Source organism: Chelmon rostratus, chromosome 3 (genome assembly GCF_017976325.1).
Source record: "Chelmon rostratus isolate fCheRos1 chromosome 3, fCheRos1.pri, whole genome shotgun sequence".
NCBI lineage: Eukaryota > Metazoa > Chordata > Actinopteri > Chaetodontiformes > Chaetodontidae > Chelmon > Chelmon rostratus.
In genome coordinates this window covers 11,069,949-11,091,490 of record NC_055660.1, presented here as the reverse complement: position 1 = coordinate 11,091,490, position 21,542 = coordinate 11,069,949, and the positions used below count along the sequence as shown (strand labels likewise).

The 21,542-nt window shown below is 40.7% G+C and overlaps 1 protein-coding gene across 4 annotated transcripts in view; it reads left to right on the top strand.

Moving 5' to 3' along the window:
- The first annotated feature begins 967 nt into the window (after positions 1-967).
- usp34 (ubiquitin specific peptidase 34) overlaps positions 968-21,542 on the top strand; it is a 55,468-nt gene continuing 34,893 nt past the window's right edge. For all 4 annotated transcript variants that reach the window (XM_041964511.1, XM_041964493.1, XM_041964501.1 and 1 more), the window contains exons 1-8: positions 968-1,265; positions 8,494-8,584; positions 11,606-12,164; positions 14,217-14,267; positions 16,951-17,100; positions 17,561-17,628; positions 20,015-20,207; positions 21,241-21,302. In XM_041964511.1, the coding sequence (XP_041820445.1) occupies positions 1,223-1,265; positions 8,494-8,584; positions 11,606-12,164; positions 14,217-14,267; positions 16,951-17,100; positions 17,561-17,628; positions 20,015-20,207; positions 21,241-21,302 (1,217 nt within the window). In that variant the 5' untranslated portion in view covers positions 968-1,222. The remainder of the gene's footprint in view (positions 1,266-8,493; positions 8,585-11,605; positions 12,165-14,216; positions 14,268-16,950; positions 17,101-17,560; positions 17,629-20,014; positions 20,208-21,240; positions 21,303-21,542) is intronic.

Genomic DNA, 21,542 nt, shown 5'->3' with positions numbered 1-21,542 from the left:
TTGCATTGTATTACAATAATTGTCATCATTAATGTTATTATTCCACCTGTGCCTTTCCTTCTGTAACATGACAAAACGTCTACTGTAAAAGGTACTTGGAATCTGAATCAGTGGATAGACAGTGATATGGATAGACAGTGATGATGAGCTGCTACAGACACTGGCCAAACAAGGTCCTTTTCTAAGTCGTGTTCTGCTCTTTTAATCTGGACTGAAAGAAACACTGAGTTGCCAGTTGTCACATTAAATCAGTCTGAGGTTAGTAGCAGGCCTGTTGGCAAGTTTATACCAGGTTTGGTTCCAGGGAGAGAAACTTCATTTTGACATGTTAAGTTTTCAAGCCTACACACATGCACAAAAACTACATTGTGGGTCCTGAGAAAGTTGTGACATCTGGCTCCGATTAGAAAATGTTTTAAGATCACCTGGCCCTGTGACATAAAAAGCTTTATGTAGATAATGAGGAATCTAACTGGTCAGGAAGTATAAGATTTATTACACTGTGAAATGTAAACAGACAAAATATGATTTTTTTCCTCCCTTTAGGCATTTAGAATACATGCAGACTAAATACACAATATTATTTTCTGGTTGTCACAGTTTCACATTGTTCAATTATGTGTACAATTGATATAAATGACTGTTAAAACTTCAAAGAATTGAAGGGAATGAGAAGCAAAATAGAAAAACAAAAAAATTAAAGGTATTTTTTGTTGTTTTTTCGATTATAGTTTTTTTTTGTATACATGTAAGATTTTGATAAAAGTAATAAAACCTAGCTAGATTATTTTCACTGCGGTTGTCCTTGAGATCATAGGTTGTAAACATTACTTCATTGGGAAGCTATCGCGATAATACCGAAGAAAAACGAACGGGCGTAGGAGAGAGGACGAAAAGTCCCGAACTATCTACACTCTGTATCGCCCCCCCTCCTTTTTCAACATGGCTGCTGTGTCTGGTCTCTCAAGTAACGCTCAGATTGGAGACTGACTCGATTTCTACCTTCCACTGCTTCTTAACTTTTGGTGTACAACAGCTACGCTTGGATGCAAATCACGTTCTACACCCTTTTGTTTCTCCTGGTTTCATTTAGCGGAATAACCTTCACTAATCACTCCCTCCACTGGGCCTTTTTTACCCCAAAAACAACCAACTGCCAGCTAACAACAGTTTCCAGTGCAATGGTTTGAGTAGGTGCACTCAGTTTTCCTCTTCATGAACAATGTGTGAAAACTGCGCCGAGCTGGTGGAGGTTTTAAATGAAAGTAAGTAAACAAATAATTTTATTTACCTGAGACGATGCTGAACCAGCATGATGTTAGCATCGCTGTCCACTGAAGCTTGATGGGAGCATGTTAGCTATGAGGCTAGCTAAATATAACTTTGTGTTTTCTTGATTAGCTCGCCTTTCCATCCGGACTTTGCAACAGTAAGACAGTGGAAGTAATGGCATTGTTTCTGCATATTTTGCAATTGGTGACAGTTATATCTTCATGTCAGACTGTCGGTTTGATAAGAATGCAAATGCAATTTTCCCTTCCAAATTGGCAGTCAGTTTTGGGCCTGTCTGTCAAACATTCCTAACAGAACTCACATAAGCTAGCTCCTAAATCGGCTCAAAATCGAATAACCTCGATCAGTTTTACATGTGACATTACAGGCATGACTTGAAATACGTTAACACTTTTGAACACGACACACATAAGCGATTTTGAAGGATGCCGCTGTTGCCGAAACGCGGCTTGCACGGATTTTGAAGTTAGCTAAGTTAGCTAGTTTAGCTAGCGAGCAGCCTGACTTTGTTTGATGTGTTTGTCAGGTCAGTCTGCTAGCTGTCCACTACGCTGCCTCCCATTGTTTGGCGGATGGTCACATTCACAGCTTAAATTGGCCTGCCAACTGTCAATAATACGCTCACTGTTAATACGACTGACAAGAAGATGATGATGTAACTTATGGGTGTTTTGGCGAGTCCGTTAAAATGGTAACCTAGACGAAGCTAGCGGCAACTAAGCTAGCCCAGAAAATTAATGGCTGCAACGAGGCGCATATTTTGGCACATAGCACATCGTTAATCCTCGGTATCTTGTGTATACTTTTCGTCCGATGTCTTATGCACACTAGCCTTACTCCTCGCACGTTTTGGTGGTACAATTATGTATAATCTTAACGCTTAGTCCCGCTTCATATACGGGGCTAACACCAACTTAAGCCAGCAAACGTAAATACAAGCTTGCCTTTATAGCTTGAAGTTAGCTGTTCGTCCAAGGCGTGCTAACCAGGCCTTGCTGCAATTCAGTGTGTCTTTATGACAACGAACAAAGCCTTTTTTGTGTTATTGTCATTCTTATTAAAGCTGTTGCTATGCGGTGATTGGCGATTTTCTTATTTTTGTGTATGGCCAGCCTATTGTGTCATGAACTTGAGCGTGTGAAGTGAAAGTTCCTCCTGCAGGCTCTGTAGGAATCCACCTAACAGTCTTACACCTGATAGAATTAGTGAGACCATGCTACAAACTGAAAACTGAAAAAGACACCAAGAAATCAAGGTTTTTGACAAGCTGATGTATTGTTGGTTAGAAGATAAGCACGTTGGTGGTGAGTGTATACAAATATTTCAGTCAAGTTGGGAGAGTGAGTTTTGGCCACCTGTTTCTGGAAGGGAATGTCATCCTCATTCTACAGTATATGGCTAAAACTATGTGGACATCCAAACATCACAGACATGTGAAGACTGAACATGTCATTTCAAAACAATGGGCATTATTCTGCTGTCAAAACAGCCCCCTGTTTTCTGAGAAAACTTTCCACAGGATTTTAGACTTTGGCTGCAGGGATTTGCTCCCTTTCTGCTGCAAGAGCGTTATAACCCTTTTATACAGGAGATGTGTTACACCTGCGTTGGACGTTTTTTAATGTGAAATTGCAGTCAGATTCCACACCTGGTTGTCATTCTTAGTAGTGACTCCCGCTTGCAGTGTAGTTAAGTACAATTCAATTGCTAAATCACACAACATCATGGAATAACATTACATTTTCCCCAAATAAGTCTGTCTTGCCCATGTGCGCACGCCTTGTGCTTGGCTGCTTCTCTTTCTGTCTCTCTCTTGTTAGGCAGAGAGGCGTTAATGACGTTTAAAGGTCAAGATCATAATTTTCCCATTCTTAATAGAGGTGGTTGCTCGCCTGACAGCCAGGCAGCAATAGGTTGTACGAGAAATTGGCCAATGATGTTGGCTAGAAGTTGCTATCCCAGTTCATCCCAAATCTGTTGATGAGGTTGAGGTCAGGCTTCTGTGCCGACCAGTTAAGTTCTTCTTCACCAAACTGGGAAAACCATTTCTGTGTGGACTTGGCTTTGTGCACAGGGGTACTGTCATGCTGAAACAGAAAAGGAACAAACTGTTGACACAAAGAACACGATTGTCTAAAATATCATTGTATGCTGTCGCATTAAGCTTTCCTGTCATTGGAATTGAGGGGAACCCCGGACCAGAAGTACAGACAAAATGTCCACGTATCTGTGGCAGTATAGTGTTTTTTGAACAAGCAGTTAATCTGTTTTACAGAGATTACACTGTAAAAATATCTTTCCAGTGTCTTTTGTCTCGATTGAATTGCCTACTGGAGTTCACTCCGGTTCTGTGATGGTTGAAGTTGTTAGGTGTAGTTTATAGAAATATTCCACCTTCTGTTATTCAATGTTTGACTGCCATATGATCTGTTACTAAGCTGTCTATGTGACAGTGGGACACACATGTTCAGATTCAGCTTTGTGTGTGTCCAAATGTGTGATGTGTATAGGCCGGGACAATGTGTTCAGAAAGCAACATATTGCATTGACCAGAGTACTGTTTTCTAATATTGATCTGTAAGAGTGTCTATATTTTTTGCTTTCCTTTTCACCTGCTGTACTAGTCTTGGTGGTGAACTATGTAGCACCAGGCACCAACCACTACACACAGTTTGACCTCGCTGTAGTGTGGCTTGATTCTGACTCAAATTACAAGCCAGAAAATCTGCGGCTGATGTGCTTTCTCAGCAGTTCAGCAGTGAAATTGGTGAAACCCACTGAGACCTGGTTGTATTATGGGGGCAGGATGAGGCCTGTGGGGCCTTTTACAGCTTCACTGATACCAAGTGGTGTTGTAGAGGGTTGGGATGGGGGCTCCACAGCATGGTGCTGTCAGCTGTGACAGCTCTGTCTACAAGACTGGCAGGTCCATGTGTTCTGTCTGGGGGGGACCTGTGACCTCAGATTTGCTGCAGCAGCATGTGTTTGTGTGTGTATGTAAGAGGCAGAATCCCCTTTTACAACAGGGAGCTGTGTTCAAATGGTGTTTCCTAACACGGGGCTGAGCCACGTGGTTTCCAAAAATACGAGGATTTGCTTCTTTTCTGTTTTGTTTGTGTAAATTGAATGTCTTTGGGTTTAGGACTGTTTGTCAGATAGACATAATTTGAAGATCTCACCTTGGCCTCTGAGAAATTATGATAGAATATTTTGTAGTATTTTCTGACATTTTATAATTTGACAATTGAGAGATGAATCTTTAAACTAAACTAAATCTTTAAACTAAACTAAACCAGTAACATGAATTTAGTTTGTAAAAAATATGCACGGCGATGCAACTCAAATATTGAGCAATCGACTTTAGAGTTCCTACAGCCATGGTGTGTGTATATATGTGTATGTGTAGATAGATAGATGGATGTAGTAAAAATAAATGTAAATGTGTATACATTTTCTCATCAGAGGCTAAGTACTCAGCTCCTCAGTGAATATCTGCAGGCTTTTACATGAAACACTAAAAACTCCACCTCACACTCTCAAACTTAATTTCCCATGACTTATAAAATATTTTTCCATGTCTGACTTTAGTCCTCTGCATCCACAGTAAAACTTTGCTTTTGACAGAAGCAAAGAAAATTAAGGAGAATTTGATATGAGAATTAACCAAACTGGACGTTTTCAACAATTCCTTTGGTTACACATGCTGTCTTTTATCCAGTGGACGTTTTTTTACTACAGTTGAAATGAAGAATTGTTAGTGTAACTGTATACATTTTGTTTCAGAGGTCTTTCAACCCTGAAATGAATACAATTAAGATAAAAATTATTAAAAGAAAATATCTGGTTTATCATGTAGAAAAGCACTTTGGCAGTTTCGCATTTCGCTTTGCAGAAAATACGTTTTTAATTACAAAACCTTCTACAAAAAAGTACAAATATTTTCTGTAAATCATCTGCCTTGAAGTGTGCTCCAGATTTTGGAAAGATGAAAAGATAAAGTGCTGTGACAAGCACATTAAAAAGGCAACTACTGGATACAGATAATAATAGACTGTTGGCAAAGAAGTTAATTCTTTACCTATTAAAAAGGTAACTGTGAACATTATACTGTAATAGACTCATTTCAGAATGATCTTCCTCGCTTAAAATAGCTGTTTTCAAGTACTTTGCTCTAAACCTTTGGTTTATCATCCAAGTACTGATCGTTAGCTGGTATATCCCTAGAATACTGAAGCAGAGTAGTGGACCTATAATCCAGATGACCCTGATCATTACACGTCAAGTCAAAACATGTTGGTCTTTATACTACAAGAGGAGTTTTCACCTCTTCAGACCTTCTCAATGCATCTTGGAATTAGTTGAGCTGCCAGAAATCCCTGCTCTGCTTCTATAGCACCCTTCAGTCCACAAAATTAAATAATCATCATCTCAATATACAGTCAACTGCTGTTGGCTTCCCATAACGCGTTTTAGTTGAACTGTACTTATTATAGTGTCACAGCTGTAATGTTTCTGTTCCAACGCCTCCAGTCTGGCTGAATGTTACAGTCACTGCTGAGCTGAGGAGTGTGATCACACGGTGCAGGTGTCCTCCTCCTCTTTGTATTTATATCCACAGTGAGCTACAGCCATAAAGTGGGTTTAACGTTGGCTCCCGTGTGCCTGTTCCCAGACAACATCATCAAAGTGAAACGACCAATCTGCAGGGCCAGTATCCCAGAACTCCGGTTTTGAAGTCCGCCCTGGTTCTGAAGCCTCAGAGGAGCTCCTGTTCACACGTAGAGCTCAAAGGGTTTTTGGTTCAGTTTCAGTGAGGAAAAGTTCTTACTTGCACGGCCAAGATGGTTGACTGGGTGCTATTGTTGCTGTTTTTTGTGTTCTGTCTGTCTTTGCTGCCAAATTCAGGTCAGTGATTCAGTGGAGACACTTGATTCCTCTCAACTGGGTGTGACTGATATGGATCTTTTAAAGTCCAATACAATAACAGTTACTTTAGACTGAAGCTGTTGAATTCTGGTGCCAATATTGAAGGTCCTTGTACTAGGTATCCTCATAATTAGAGCCCGTCTGATCATCTATATCAATATTTGAGAGTAAACATCATATCACTGGTATTCCCTATTCTTTTTTCATCACTTTTTATTTTCTAAATTCTTCTGCTGAATTTGTGTCCATGTTGTCCTTGGATTTATCCAAATCCAGACATGATAGCTTCCTCATTGTTTGCAGTGAAGATGATCCATTTTTCCCATGTTCTGGGAAACATTCCACTTATTCCTTCGAGAAAATCTCACTTGTTGGTTCCCTTTCTTCAACTGGTTTTAGTTGCTTTTTTTTAAGAAACCAGTAGACTTCTACAGAGCTACAGGCAGTGTTTGTCACACTACTTGAAGAGTGTAACAACACTTGGCAAGAGTTGCTTATTACGTGGAAGCTACGTCTTTTACACTGAACCAACTTCAAGTGCAGATCAATAAAGCTGTCAGTCAAACAGACTGGCAGGAAAAACATGTTAGGTTCAGATGTTTATTCTCTCTGCTCTCACTGCTCCAAAACCAATTTGGCAACACAGACAAACAACAACAGCAACAAAACGTGCTGCTCATAATAACAAGAAGCTGGCGTTGAGAGCGTGTGTATGTTCATCTCTGCTTGTTTTGAGAAAATGTAGCTCATATAGACGCTGCAGCTACTGAAAAGTTTCTACATAAAGAAATGGTTTTTCCAGTTTGGTGTAGAAGAACTCGACTGGTCTGCACAGAAGCCTGACCTCAACCTTATCAACACCTTTGGGATGAACTGGGATAGCAACTTCTAGCCAAACCAACATCAGTGGCCGATTCATAAAACAGCGACACTACCGAGGAATGTGGTTAAACTAGTAACGCCACTACAGGTCACTTCTTACCACGATGTCTTCAGTTAATAATCCAAGATACAATGTTAAAGATACAGAGGATCTTTTCACATGACCAGAAAATGTGGGAATGATTAGCAGTTATGTGCCCACACAACTTCCAAGTTATTGTAACCCCTAAAAGGACAACGCTACCAGGTTTAGACAGAACGGTCAGCTGTCATTGGAAGAACTGCTCAGCCTGTTAAAACACACGTTTAAAGTCTGAGAAAATAACTCAAGTGACCTCCCTTCAAGGCAGACCATGAACAAAGAGACTGTGAGGGAATATATGTGCGTATAAAGAACATGAATTTTCAATTGTTCATTCTGTTGATGTCCTTTAATTTGTTAAAGTGTCACAGGGAAGGAAGGCTGATAGCAGGCTTACATTTGGGCCACCTGAAAAAGTACTCTGGCCGCCAGATTTAGGGGTTTGGTGGCCCAAGAGTCAATGCTTAAAAAATATTAGCATCTGTCCCTGCTTGAGTGTCTCTGTTTGGGCTTGGGAGCTACAAAGTTTTACTAGAAAGCCTACGTTACAAACTTGGGGCATGAAGTTTGAAAGGGTTGCACATTTAGGTCCTTTAAGTTTCCATTCCTGTTCTTTAATGTCTCTCTTGGGAGTCCTCAGAAGTTGTGGTATCAAAGAAGTACCTCTTTGTCATAAATAGATTTTTGAAAATGATCTCTTAAATTTGGGTATTAAAGATTTGTGACATGGATACTGTGATGTACAGAAGCACGAGATACAGTCGAATAATAAATGTTGCTATTGAAGTTGACAGTTACAGTAAATATAAGATGGGAGAATTTTTTTGAATTGCATGATGTTAAACTATGCTAATAATTGAAAGTTAAAGCACAAATAAAGCAAAAAGGAAATTCTGAAGAAAAGTAAGGTTCAAAATTGTATCAAGGTGTAGATAACGAAACATTTCTATATTTCAGTTGATTCTAGATTATCGGCTATAAACCATTGATTGATAAAAGCAGCTTGTCTGTTAATTGTGTAGTCTCTACTGCACAATGAATGTGTTAAACTGGAAAAAAAAAAACAAGGGAAAGAATGTTTTGGCCGTCACTAGACCTCCTAAGATTTTATTGGTTCATTTTACTGCCTGAAAGTTAATAGTGTGTGTTGTTGACAAACCGAACCTATCAAACCAACCAGCAGCCGATCGGGGGTATTTCACCACCTTTTCTCTGCAGAATAAAATGTTAAAACAACACACGTTCAGTCAGACTCCTGAGATGTTTGTAGCTTTTCTCTAACATATTTTTCTCCCTGTTGTTCTCTTCAGTATCGGATGCAGACAGCAGTGAAGGAGGCTTCCAGCTGAAGAAGGAACATGCCCTGCGAGTGCTTGGCTACATCAGCTCCTGGACACAGAGGTCAGTGCTGCTTTCTCTGAAATCTGACATGAGTCAGTTGATAAAGTTTACTTAATGAGGCTCAAAGAAAAGCACGTTATGACACCGCTTTCCTTGATATTTGTGTTTCTTCCAAACTGTATTAAGCACCTGCACTTCTCTGCTTCCCCAGTTCATTTATGGAATGGTGATTGGCTGAGAAAAATGGAGGAAAAGGTGTAGATTTTGACCAAATTCGATCCCAGTGTCACAACAGAAATGCTGTTTCATTGAAAGAGCTAGAGCAAGTGTTGAACAGGCAAATCATACAGACAAGCAGCTGGTGTCTGCTGCTCTTTCCCCCCTTCAACTCAGTCTAGGCAATAGGACAATGTGCCTTTTAAAAACATTAGAACAAGGAGAAATCTGCAAATTCATTTTAGACCGGCTGGAAAAACGTCTTGAATGTGATGTGAAAAAAATCTGGAAATAATGACCAACTCCAGTCACGCTGGCTTCTGACCAGCCGAGATAATCCGGTCAGTGGAAATTAATGAGTCATTGTGTCCTTCTTCAGCAAGTGTACTGAGTTAAGACCAGAATCTGACTTTCTGACAACTGCTTCACTTTATAAAAATGACTATGCCAAAGAAATCTGAAAGTTTCACAGACAAAGCCGGTAAACTGCAGTGACCTCAGCTAACCTACAAACTTTTTCTGACCCGTGAAAATGAATTTTGATGCTCCAACGTTTTATAATTGTACTGATTATACCACATTAATAAAGCAGTGGCTAGATGAACAGATGAACTAGCCTGGTGAAGCTTAAATTCCTTTTGGTGCAGTATTGGGTTTTGTCTGACAATAACCTTATTCATCCTAAAAAGAGCATAAAAGGTTTTACAACTTGCATCGTAGTTCCAGACTTTAGATAAACAGCCTCCAAACTTCAAACCCTTTTTTCTTAACTGTCTGTCTTTGAAGGGCAGTGCAGTCCAGTTACCTTTGAGTACGGCATTAAATCACTGACTATTAAGTTTAGTGATGCTTCAAAGGAGCTGTTGTCTTCTGCCAACCTTCACTTGGATAAATAAATAACCAAAAAAAAAGTTTTTTTTGTTTTTAATCTGCTCTGACATGAAGTAATGATAACTCTCACTTAGTTTGGTGTTTGTTTTCGCTCTGATCTTATTCGTCCACCTGGAATGATTTTATGTTCGGCGTCTGAAGGAGACTTCAAGTCGCTGACCCAAACATTCAAAATCTGCTGACTCATTCGTTTAAACGTTACCAAGATGCAGTCCTTCCTTGGGCCTGCTGTACTTTGTTTTTTAGGTGTGTAATACTTGCATCTTTGTTGAAAGTATGAGGAAATTGCTGGTGACCATCCTGTACTTTGACTTAAGTGATGGGTAAGAGGTACACTGAGAAAAACATCTGTGACTTCTCAGGATGTGACAAACACAAATGGAGACATAGTGTGTTAAACTTATTTACGAAACTTGTTTATGTTGATATATTATCATCCTACATGTCAAAAACATTTACAGTCTTTGGAACACTGAGTAAAAGTCGATTCTATTAAGACCAAATATTAGAAATAGATTTTTACATAAAGTTGAAGTTTGCTGAGAAAATAGTTGTGAATGATTGAAGCCTCATTGTGGTTTCTTCTGGTTGAGCTGTCAATGTGTCAGAGGTCACTGTGAGGTTAGAATCTGTGTCATACCATTTATTTTTTAATTTAGCGAATAAAAATGCTAAACAAACACAGCTTCCAGCTTCTCCAGTGTGAGAACGTGTATCTTAGTGTTACCTGATATGAGTTAAGTCCCTTTGGGCTTTAAACTGCTTTTCTAGAGTCAACACCTTGGGCTCTGGGAACTTGCAGAAGGCATTTGTTCTTATTTTCTTACATTTTATAGACTAAACAACTCATAACTCAAAGAAATGATTGTTTGATTAATCACGACTGAAAATAGTCAGAAATTGGATCCCTAATTCCTGTGAGTATCCCTTAAATAAACTGAATGAGGCGTTATGGTTAAAGCAAGATGTCTTGATTAATACGACACATCTTTGACAAAAAGAGACATTGATTCATCTATCGTAGATTACTTAATGCCGCCTACTGAACGTGACTAATTAATTGCAGCAACACAGACACAGCAGACATTGTCCTGTGTTTGACATGACAAACGTAGAGAAGAGTGAGCCAGCTCGTAACGGCAGAGAACAGAAATCTTGAAGAAAAAACATGAAGAGGTGATCAGATGTCATATTGTGTCCACTAATAATACTGCTTTGTGCTCATGGCTCAACAATAAGTCCAGGAAGTTAGTCTTTAAAAAATAGGAATTAATTAGAAGAGCACTTGGAGTCCAGTAAACCTCCACGAAGACCAGTAGTCCACTTGTCTATGATATGAAATCTGCAAGTGCAGACTTCACGGTCAATAGTAATGCAAGTTTCAAACAATTTTCCTAAATACCGCTAGTGGAGTTTATTGCAGACAGTTCACATTTGGATGTCAGTAGGAGTATAACTAGTTGCATGACATGTGTGTACTTACCAAGTAAGATCTCAGAAAACCATTCAGAACCATCTGCCCGAACTCAACCACCGTTCACCTCAATAATAATCCTCAAAATATTTCTTCGTGGAATTTATTCATTTATTTCTTTAGCAAAGACATCACATGGCATGCGTGGTTTAAGGCAAATAAATCTGCAAAGAAAATCCACTTTATAGCTCTCTGTCTGCACAGACTTTTATAGCACTTAACTCATTCAAACCTTCAGAGGCACATTTTACTGTTACTTGAGCAATTTACATATCAGGCGTTAGGTGAGTTCTTTAAATCACTGTAATGCATTGCAAAATGACAAAATGTCACAAATGGCATCACAATTTTATGGAAATGCTGCAGGTATTTTCATTATTCTTAGAGCCAGAATTACAGTACCACTTAGTGAGATACTGAAGTGACTCATTTGAGAATGAAGCTCTGTAGACATGTTGATTGCTTCTTTAACACTTCCTGCTACTGCTTTGTTTCTCCAGACAATGTCTCTGCTGCTTCAAGGAGTACAAGCACCTGGAGGTCTTTAATCAGCTGGTCTACGCCCTCATCAACCTGGTCATCGCTCAGATCAGCAGCCTGAGAGACCGCCTCTGCAGCGTCCAGGACCACACCCATAAAGGGGGCGTGGTGGGGACTGAGGGGGCGGGGACTGAATGGAGCGGGGGCGAGTCTGCACCTGGGCCCCTCCCCCAGCCGTCCTCACCTGGGGAGGACGAACCTGTGAATGTGGAGAGAGACTCTGCCGAAGAGGATGCCGACGCCCCTGATCTGAACCAGAATAAGACCCAGAGCCAGGGTCAGGGGGCCAGCCAACCATGTGAAGCCCAAATGGATGCACTGGGACCCGGCGAGAGCGGCAGCGGGTCAGGGGGTAGTGATGGTGGAGTTGGAGCAAACGGCAGCAGTGACAGCCAGGACCCGTTCAGCTCCTGGAGCACAGAGGAGAGGGAGAAATTGCTGTTGTGTGCTGCTAAAATCTTCCAGATCCAGTTCCCCCTCTACACAGCCTACAAACACAACACACACCCCACCATAGAGGTGAGCACCAGTCCCAAATCACACACCTAGCACACCACCCTTAAACTTGATTATAGAAGAATTGAGACTATGATTTGTACTGAGTGAGACATTTAATTTGTTAAAATAAACTTATTGATGCTCTGTGGTGGACAAACTGTGTAAAGGAGATAGGGCTGGGCGATATGGCCTAAAAAAAAAATCTCAGATTTTTTCACAAAAAATCCCGATTCACGATTTAAATCGATTTTTTTTTCACCCCCTACCTAAAATCAATTTGCAGATGACAAAGAAATAGTTCAAAACAAGTTTCAATTTTATTTTGTTTAAAGTCTCCCTTCTGGGGTTTAAGTTACATAAACAAGCCACAATAAAGAGATGGCAAGCCCTCCTACCATCGTAAACAGTGACAATGTAACTTTTCAGTGAGCTTTATCTAGTTTCAAAATGACACAATGCACTCTAAAACCAACTTGAAAAAATAAAACATAAAATAAAGTGCAAACAAAACTCTCAGCTTATGAAGTGCACCGTTAAACTGCATCACTCTGCTGGACTGCAGATCGGTTGTCGCGGAGTAGAAAGGAACTTCTTCCAGCTCTGTAGCGATCCTTTGGCATGTACTGTTATACAGCTGAGGCAAGGCAACATGTTTGCGGCCTGGTAGCACGTACCTGGGGTCCAAAACCTTCAGCAGGTGAATAAATCGCGGCTTTTCCACGGTGTATATGGGCACCATATCTCTCGTAATATACAACGCGACTGCATCCGTGACAGCTTTCCACCGGGCTCCTTTCTTATCATACGGGATACAGTTTGTCAATGTTTCCAATACGGTAGTTTGTTATTTTGGTGACGGTGCTTGGGCTGCCGCGGTCTTGATCCATTCGTATGGAGCAACACCTCTCCCACTCGGCAGCATGCTTCTGTTTGAGGTGCTGCAGTAAAGTGGTCGTACTGCTACCTTTTGTAGCGACAGCCTTTAAACAGACTTTGCAGCGAGGTGCTGTTTGTTCAGTGTCTGACGCCACAAAGCCGAACCAATTCCAAATCATAGAAGTTATCTTTCCTTTCTTCGGGGTGAGATCTGCACCGCTCGCCGCCATGTTGTTTGTGTATCAAGCACGGGGGGCGGGGGTGCGCGCACTCTGAACTACGGGAGTCCAGCAGGCAGGCGTTGGTGGCGGATGTTGATAAGAAAATCGATTTTCATGAAAACAAATCGAGATTAAGTACAAATTCGAATTAATCGATAAAATCGATTTATCGCCCAGCCCTAAAAGGAGATATTGTTTCTTTATTATTTCAACCACATTGTTGCCAGTTTTTACTTGGTGCAGTGATCTCCTGTTTGTCAGGCAAACAGCCATAACTCCTGGAGTCACTGCACCCAGCTGTGGTCACATAAAAATTGCTCCAACATGTTATTCTCCATAAACTACGACCTTGTCTGTTACATTTTTTGTGTGGATTTAACAAGCAAGATATGTTGTGTTAATTTTCAGTGAGCTTTAGGTATCGATAAGCAAGTTCTTTTCCTTTCAAGTCGTGCAGGCCAGCTTTGTTTCAACTAGCTCTGGATATGATAAACAGACTTCTCATCCACTTCTTATTAAGAAAGCCAGTAAACATATTTCCCATAGCGTGAAACTATATCTTTAATTGATCCTCATTAAAAATTATTATGCTACATGTCTACATTTAAAAGGTTTGCCTAGAAAATGGAATATGTCAGTATATTGTGATCTGATTAAAAAACCCTTTTAACTATTGATATCAGTACCAACTGGAAGAGACCTTCATTTTTCAGGCTGTATCTAGTCCAGATCAGTCTGTTTCTTCAAACTCACAGATGTGCTTTTTTATCAAAATACTGTGCTCCTCTGTGCTGTAATTCACTGGTGGATTGTAGCTTTTCTGCTAACAATACCGAAACACATTTTCCCAGTTCAAGTGCCTTTTCGCAATTAATTAACTTAACACAAATTTTGTTATTATTCCATTTTACGATATACAAGTGGTTTTATTGGACATATCCTCTAAAACTCTGGCATTTCTGTTCTTTTTCTCCAGGACATATCTGCTCACGAAAGCAACATCCTCGGCTCCTTCTGCGACATGAACGTAAGCAATCTACCTGATCTTTATTTCTGCTGACTGCTGCTTTCAGTTACACTCTGTTTCCTGTCAATCACCTGACACCTACAGCAGAAATTATCCCTCAAAAACATGTTGCCTTGCTGCCAGTTCACACCAATTATATCACTACTGCAAAAATCAGACTTCTTCATGCATTTCGTTGAAGCTCCTGATGCTCCGTAGGCTGCTCTGAGAACCATTGCCTGCTAAATGCTGAAAAAGTGAGATTAGTTACTGTGTTCTTGTTTTTGTGCAGTTTGACTTCAGCCATTTATTCTGTCCTGAAACTGTTTTATTGGGAATTTGCACGAACAAGCTCCCTGTCCAAGCCTGACAGCTGTGCTGCATCCAGAGCAGGAGCAGGGGGAGGAGGGATGATGATGAAAACTATATGTAGGCCTGAGGCATGCTGGGAATTGCTGTAAGAGACAAGGACATCAGGGGCCCATCATGTCCCAAACAGTGTCCCGTGACTGCTGAAGAGACTCAGGTTTATTGGTCACATCTTGTCTGGCTGCTGTCTGAGGTCACAGTGCACATGGTGTGGAAATGAACCTTAACAGGTTTGTAAAGGCACAGAATAAGAGCTGCCTGAATCACCAGCTTGAACATGGAAGGCAATCACTGAAGTGTGAGTGTAACACCACTCTGCACTGAGTCACCTCCTGTGATTTGTCTGCCATTTCTTAAAGCCATCTGCATTCAGCAGCAGTTTTCTCATTAGGTGGACAGCAGTGATGTTGTCATCTGGACAGAAATTGGCTTCATGTCAGATAAACATATACACATATAACATATATGAATAATCAAAATAACAAGATGATTTGTACATTTCCAAAACTCTTGCCTCGTCATTCATTCATCATTTTGATCCCACTGTTAAATCATGATTGTCATTCAGCCATAATTGTGCAGCCCTTCCACAACTGAAACAGTTCATCAGTACACTGCTCTATTAGTAAGAAAAGTAAAAAGAATCATGTGAGTGTACAATATCGAACTTTAGTGTTTTCTGCTCCAGTGTTGTGTGAGCAGCTCTAAATCAAAAAAACAACAGTCTTCTCAAACACTATTCTGAAATCTGTTTTTATTTCGCTTATGGAGAAGTTCATATGGTCTCCTGAGATCAGAAACCTGATACCCAGGCGGCCAAGTATCCAAATATAAACGTTGTCTGATGTGAGGTTTTATGTTGCCACGACCTGCTCTCTGTTGGATGGACCAGCTTGAATTTATTCTGTCCTGTGGACTGCTTTTGTTTTTGATATCAAATGGCCTCACATGGGATGGAAAATCCTTTAAAAATTGGAAGTAGAAAAACAGAGACGGTGTTATTCTGTTCTTCCCGTATGTTACTGTGAAAAGAAAGACAACATTTTTGTTCAGGTGTGAATCAACTTCAGATCAGTACAAGTTAATTTACAAATGTAACAGTGAATTTCCTCATGCAATCTTTGGAGGTCCACAAATAATTTTCAGAAGGTGCACGCGTCACTTGTAGATTGTTGTTATTAACAAAGGCAGCCAGTGTCACACCGGCTAAAATAAAATAATGAATTTATTGTGGCTGTTTATTTACGAGTCCCAGAGGCAGAACGTTTACATCAGAAAGGCCTGGTATCATAGTTTTGCTTCATGTCAGTCTGTGTTGAGTTTTTTTGAATTGGGTACAGTTCTCTGTTTAGCTAAGTATTGTCTACATTTCCTGCCCTCTCTGGTTGTTTTGTCAAATCAACGCCCACATTATTACAGTGTGCTGAGCCTCATGAAGTCCATGGTAACAGGCTTTCATTTGTCTGAGCTCCTGACGCTGCTCTTTGTGTTCTGAGATGAAAATCTTAAGAGATTGGAAACAATTTAATAACAGTGTTTTGGAAAGGAATGCAGTACTTCTAAACTGTGTTAAATGAGCCCATGCGTAGATTGTAGTTTTTAGTTATGGGTTAGGGCTTGTATGCTGGAGGAAATAGAAAAAGAGCTGTGCTGGGTGTTTATTGGATATGGTTTGGTTTCCTGCAGATGAATTCAGTGTCCCCCAGAGAGCCATAATGTGTCCCAAGATAATTTGCAAGCTCGGTGGCTTTTTCCTTCTCACCGTAATAACGTTTTCCTTCAGCTCAGGATGGATGTAAGAACAGGCTGTATGAAAAGTAGGACAAAGCTATTAAGCCAGACGGCTCCAACTATTACTGTACTAAGTGATGGACAGTGATTTATAGTAATTAAGATTTTACTGCTCATTACTGCAGGTTTTAATGGCAATAAAAGTCACAAAACCATTCTGGCAGTATAACTAAAACTCCTAATTTTTACTTTTTACTGCGATTTCACAGATAAACAACCAGTTTAAAGTACTTGTTACCTGGGTTTTATGTCAATATGCAACCAAATGATTTTGTGTTTCCAACTGGAAAAAGCACTTTGTTGATGACAGTTGACTGTAAATGAGGACAAGCACAACTCAACAATGAAGCGTCATGACTTTCAACCCATTTACACCTCGTATTAAAATGGGATCTGTCGCCATATTCTGATTATAATATATTACGCCTTGCATTGACATAAGTTTTTCCTGATCTGGATAATGTGTAAGGATGCAGATTTTAGCACCAGGTGTAAATGGAGTCTTTATGAGACGTAACCGATGTTGTCTCCCCTCATCAACCAGGACGTGGAGGTGCCTCTGCATCTGCTGCGTTACGTCTGTCTGTTCTGTGGGAAGCACGGCCTGTCCCTGATGAAGGAGTGCTTCGAGTCGGGCACTCCGGAGAGCCTCCCCTTCCCCATCGCCCACGCCTTCATCACCATCGTCTCCAACGTGAGTCCACCAACCCAAATCCAAATGCTGCTCACTGCTGAACTCTGTCTTTCCAAAATTTATACCTGAAACTCAGCTCAGAGTAACATTCTCCAGTCAGGAAAACAGCTAAAAGAAAGACTTAGAGAGTCCATTTTGAGGTTGATTTGAAGGGAAGGTGATGTTCTTGCCTCTTTATTAGGTGCACCTAACTAAAACAAATACAGTCTAATGAAACAATCCTGTAAAAAATGAAAGTTGTAATGTTTTGTTTAAGGAAGGGTTGTTAAAACTCTGGTCAAAGGTCATTTGTTTTGAATATTTAACCTATCCTCATTGATAAAAACAGGGTGGATAAAATATTAGACTGCATTAGTTAGCTAGGTGTACCTGATAATCTACAGGCTATGGGGAACATCTAAAATAATCTGCTGTGTTTGATGTTAAATGCTTTGCGTTTTGTTTTTGATCCTGCCTGCAGATCCGAATATGGTTGCACATTCCTGCGGTCATGCAGCACATCATACCGTTCCGCACCTATGTAATACGGTGAGTTTACTCCAAACAGATGTGTCCGTGTTAACAGAGGCTACAGTTTGCTTTTGTAAGAGACTACTTAAACAAAGTAGGAAAAGTTCCATAGCCACGCGCTGGTGAATTTCATTTGTTCCTGATGAATTTGTTTGCCGTGGGAAAAGCAGTTATTCAGAGATGCACATGTTTGTCGGCACAAAAGAAAAATTCAGATCCTGCACACTGTCAACACTTGTGATGCATTTATTCAGTAGCTATGTTTTGGTCAAGCAACCAGTCATTTCATACAATGACAACAACCCTGCCCCTTCATACACTTCCACCTTTCAGCAACTCAGATCATCCGACCAAAATTTACTACCCAGTACAACAACAAATAATAGCATCATAGGAAATGTATCTCCTATGTGTCTGTCTTTACACAGGTGTGCAGAGATGTGTCCTTTACTATTTATGTTTGTTGGTAAAGTAAATTGATTTCAGAAATTCAGAAGCCTCGACTGTCAAGTTGATACGTTTTCCAGTTTAACTCTGAGAACCTGAACTCTGCTGCAGGCCTGTCTGAGTGCCTGGTTTGAGTATGACTGAGTAGCTGCCATCTTGTTGAACACCTTGCTTCCCTGTCAGCACAGCAGCCGACAGCTCCTTCGCACGAGTCAGGCGGGGGGAAATGTAGCTTCTGCAGAGGATTGGTCTTGACTGTTTGATTCATATCAGAGCAAACCAAGGAACTAGATCAAACTTCTTCGTCTTAATCAGCAATACTGTCCTGTGTTATTCTGTATGGTCAAGTATTAAGATCTTACGTTAAACCGTGTTAGCTACAGCATCCAGGTGTGTCTCTCCAGCGATGAAGTGATGAAGCCAGACGTGGCTGATTTAGTCTCGAGCTCTTTCCCTCTCTGTCTCTCTCACTCAGTCAGTCAGTGCACATCGCTCATTTGTGCTCTCTCCCCCAAATACCAAAGTACCACACATGTGTTGCTAGGAAGAGCTTCCGTCACCATGGCAACAGTTGCCAGGCCTCTGGTGAACCTCTCCTCACATGACCCTAGAGGAGGCAGAGCGCTGGCAGGCCTGATCACGTGACGAAGGCGGGCTGAGGATCTGCTGCCTCGCCGACTCTTCTGTCTCACTGAGCAGAGACTCACAGTCGAACAAAATGATGACTGTCATAATACTGATTCAGGGTCATTCCCTGATTTTATTGAAACACCCTGTTCCCTCAAAATATCCATCCAGCTCACAGTTTTTCAGCATCATCAAGGAACAACATTTGTCTCTTCAAATCTTCGATTAGCTTCAGTTTTATCTATTCGTCATCCATCAGATTGACAGTCCCACAAAGGGCAGCACACACCAGCAGCATATGATGCACGACAAAAAAGCATGAGCACACTTGCTCTGAGTAATAGGATTAGGGATTAGGGATATCAATTTGGATATATAGCGGAGTAAAGCTGTATAAGAAGACGTAAAACACAAAATGACGCACTACAAGAAATGCTGAAGCTTTAAAGGTGCATACACATAATGTGAAGGATTTATGGGGATCTATCAGCGGAAATGGAATATGATATTCATAGTTGTGTTTTCATTGTTGTATTATCACCTGAAAATAAGAATCATGTTTTTGTATCTTAGAATGAGCTCTTTAGGGAGCAGCTTCTATGTTTGACTGTTTCTACAGTAGTGCAGAATGGAATAACCAAACATGGACTCTAGAGAGCCCCTTTTTCGTTTCACGACCACCATAGGTTCTGCTACACACTTGAAAAGAAGGGATGAGATGAGGATTTTCCAGTTGGTTGCAATCTGCAGCCTCACTCTTAGATGCCACCGAATCCTCCACACTGGACCTTTAAGACTGGACTGTGAGAAGGCTGTGAGACTCATGCAAAACCTGATAGGCAGCAGCAACTTTGAAACTTAAAAAATTAGTTGAATGTGGTCAAATGAAATGTGAATGAATAAAATGAGCAAACTTGTGGTTTAAATCAAAAACGGTCTGATTAAAGAATAAGAGGAGTAGAGCATGAATCTGAGCACGCAATCAGTGCCAGCTTTGTGAAAACCACAAAGCCGACTACCCCAGCTCGCAGTGAAGACTGGATGAGTCAGCAGCACTCTGCTGTTGATCAGATGTCTCGAAGTACGCCTACGCAGGCGTGGAGAAGGACTGTGATTGAAAACGATTCTTAGACGTACTAACAGTCAGCTGTTTGAAAAGTTGGATTTGTCAACAAAAATGTGAAACTGAGATGGAAAAAGAAAATTTAAAGCTTAGTGATGTCATAGATGACATCTTTTGAATTGGAAAGTTTTTGTATTTCAAAATGTTTATCTGCGGATCAATTCTTTTGGCATTAAGAGCTCATTAAATTCTGGATGCTGTCTGCAGGTATCTGTGTAAGCTGTCGGACCAGGAGCTGCGGCAGAGCGCGGCGCGCAACATGGCCGACCTGATGTGGAGCACGGTGAAGGAGCCGCTGGACAGCGCGCTGTGCTTTGACAAGGAAAGCCTGGACCTCGCCTTCAAATACTTCATGTCCCCCACGCTCACCATGAGGCTCGCAGGACTCAGCCAAATCACAGTGAGTCACACTCCAATCATGGCTGGAAACACTCACTCGGCCGCTTGAGTTAGGTTGATATGAGCCTTTTAACAGGGGGTCTACATGAAGCTCGTCACAGTAGCACCCAAGTAGCCGTCCTATGAGAGACCTCTAGGATTAATTCTGGTTCTGTATCCTTCAGCCGAGTTTCAGTTCCAGTTCTGTTTCCGTCCTTCTTTCTCTCACTTAAAATCAAAACTGACTTTGCACTCATAAAGACTTTGTAGCTCTAGAAAGGACTTCAAGTGTTTAAAAATGTCAGACTCAGCTTGTCAGGCTCAGCTCTGCATTGTCATTGGCTATAACTAGACGCAGCAATGCTTTGAGATGTATAAGAACTGTACAGCATGCTACATGCGAATGTTGGAATGTTTATAATGTAACATTTTGCATGTTAACATGCTCACAGTTAGCGTGTGAGGATTATAACCTGTAGCATTTAACATTCACGTACAGTCAGCACTCGAACATGTACTTGTATTGTACTTGTATTCTTTCCCAGCTGATAACAAGTGACCGTACTATAAGACCTCCAGTGTAGAGCAGGTTTTAGATACTGGATGTTATATTGTATTGTAAATTTGTGTTGTATTAGTTGTATTGCGAATGTAATTATAAATAAACCTGCTGTTGATTAGTATGCCAACTGAATATGTATAGTGAAGTCAACAATTTTAAAATGTGTGTTGACACCATATTTGCTTTTAAATGTTAGTGAATTTGATCACTGTGGGAAAAATAGGACCTGCATCCAGCAAAGGCTGGTGCTCTATTTAATCAGTTTGATTTAGTTTATAGAGGCCAATAAAGACCCCAGACACAAGTTGAAGTCTGGCTCTGTGTGTATTTCCCTGGAAACAGTTATAATAGCCAAGAGCCTGTTTGTCAGCCAACAGCTTTCTTTTAATTTTAGGGTTACAGTATGACACTGATGGGAAATAACCTTGTACAAAGATGTATGATGCACTGTTTCTGCACTCATCATGCAATATGTGTGTCTGTGTTTCCTCAGAACCAACTCCACACCTTCAATGACGTCTGCAACAATGAATCACTGGTGTCCGACACAGAAACGTAAGTTAGTTCAAAGGATCGGATGACTGTGCACAAAGGCATCCATTAAGTCAGTTGTATGTAAAACAGTGTTACTTTTCTCAGATGGTGCAGATAAACCTTTTTACGACTACATTGTTCAGTTTCCCACTTGTGAATAACCATGTTATATGTGACTAAAAACACTTTCCTGCCACCTCTTTTTCCACCTATTGGGTTATAAAAGCAGATATACATCCAGACAGTCAATATTCACCATGC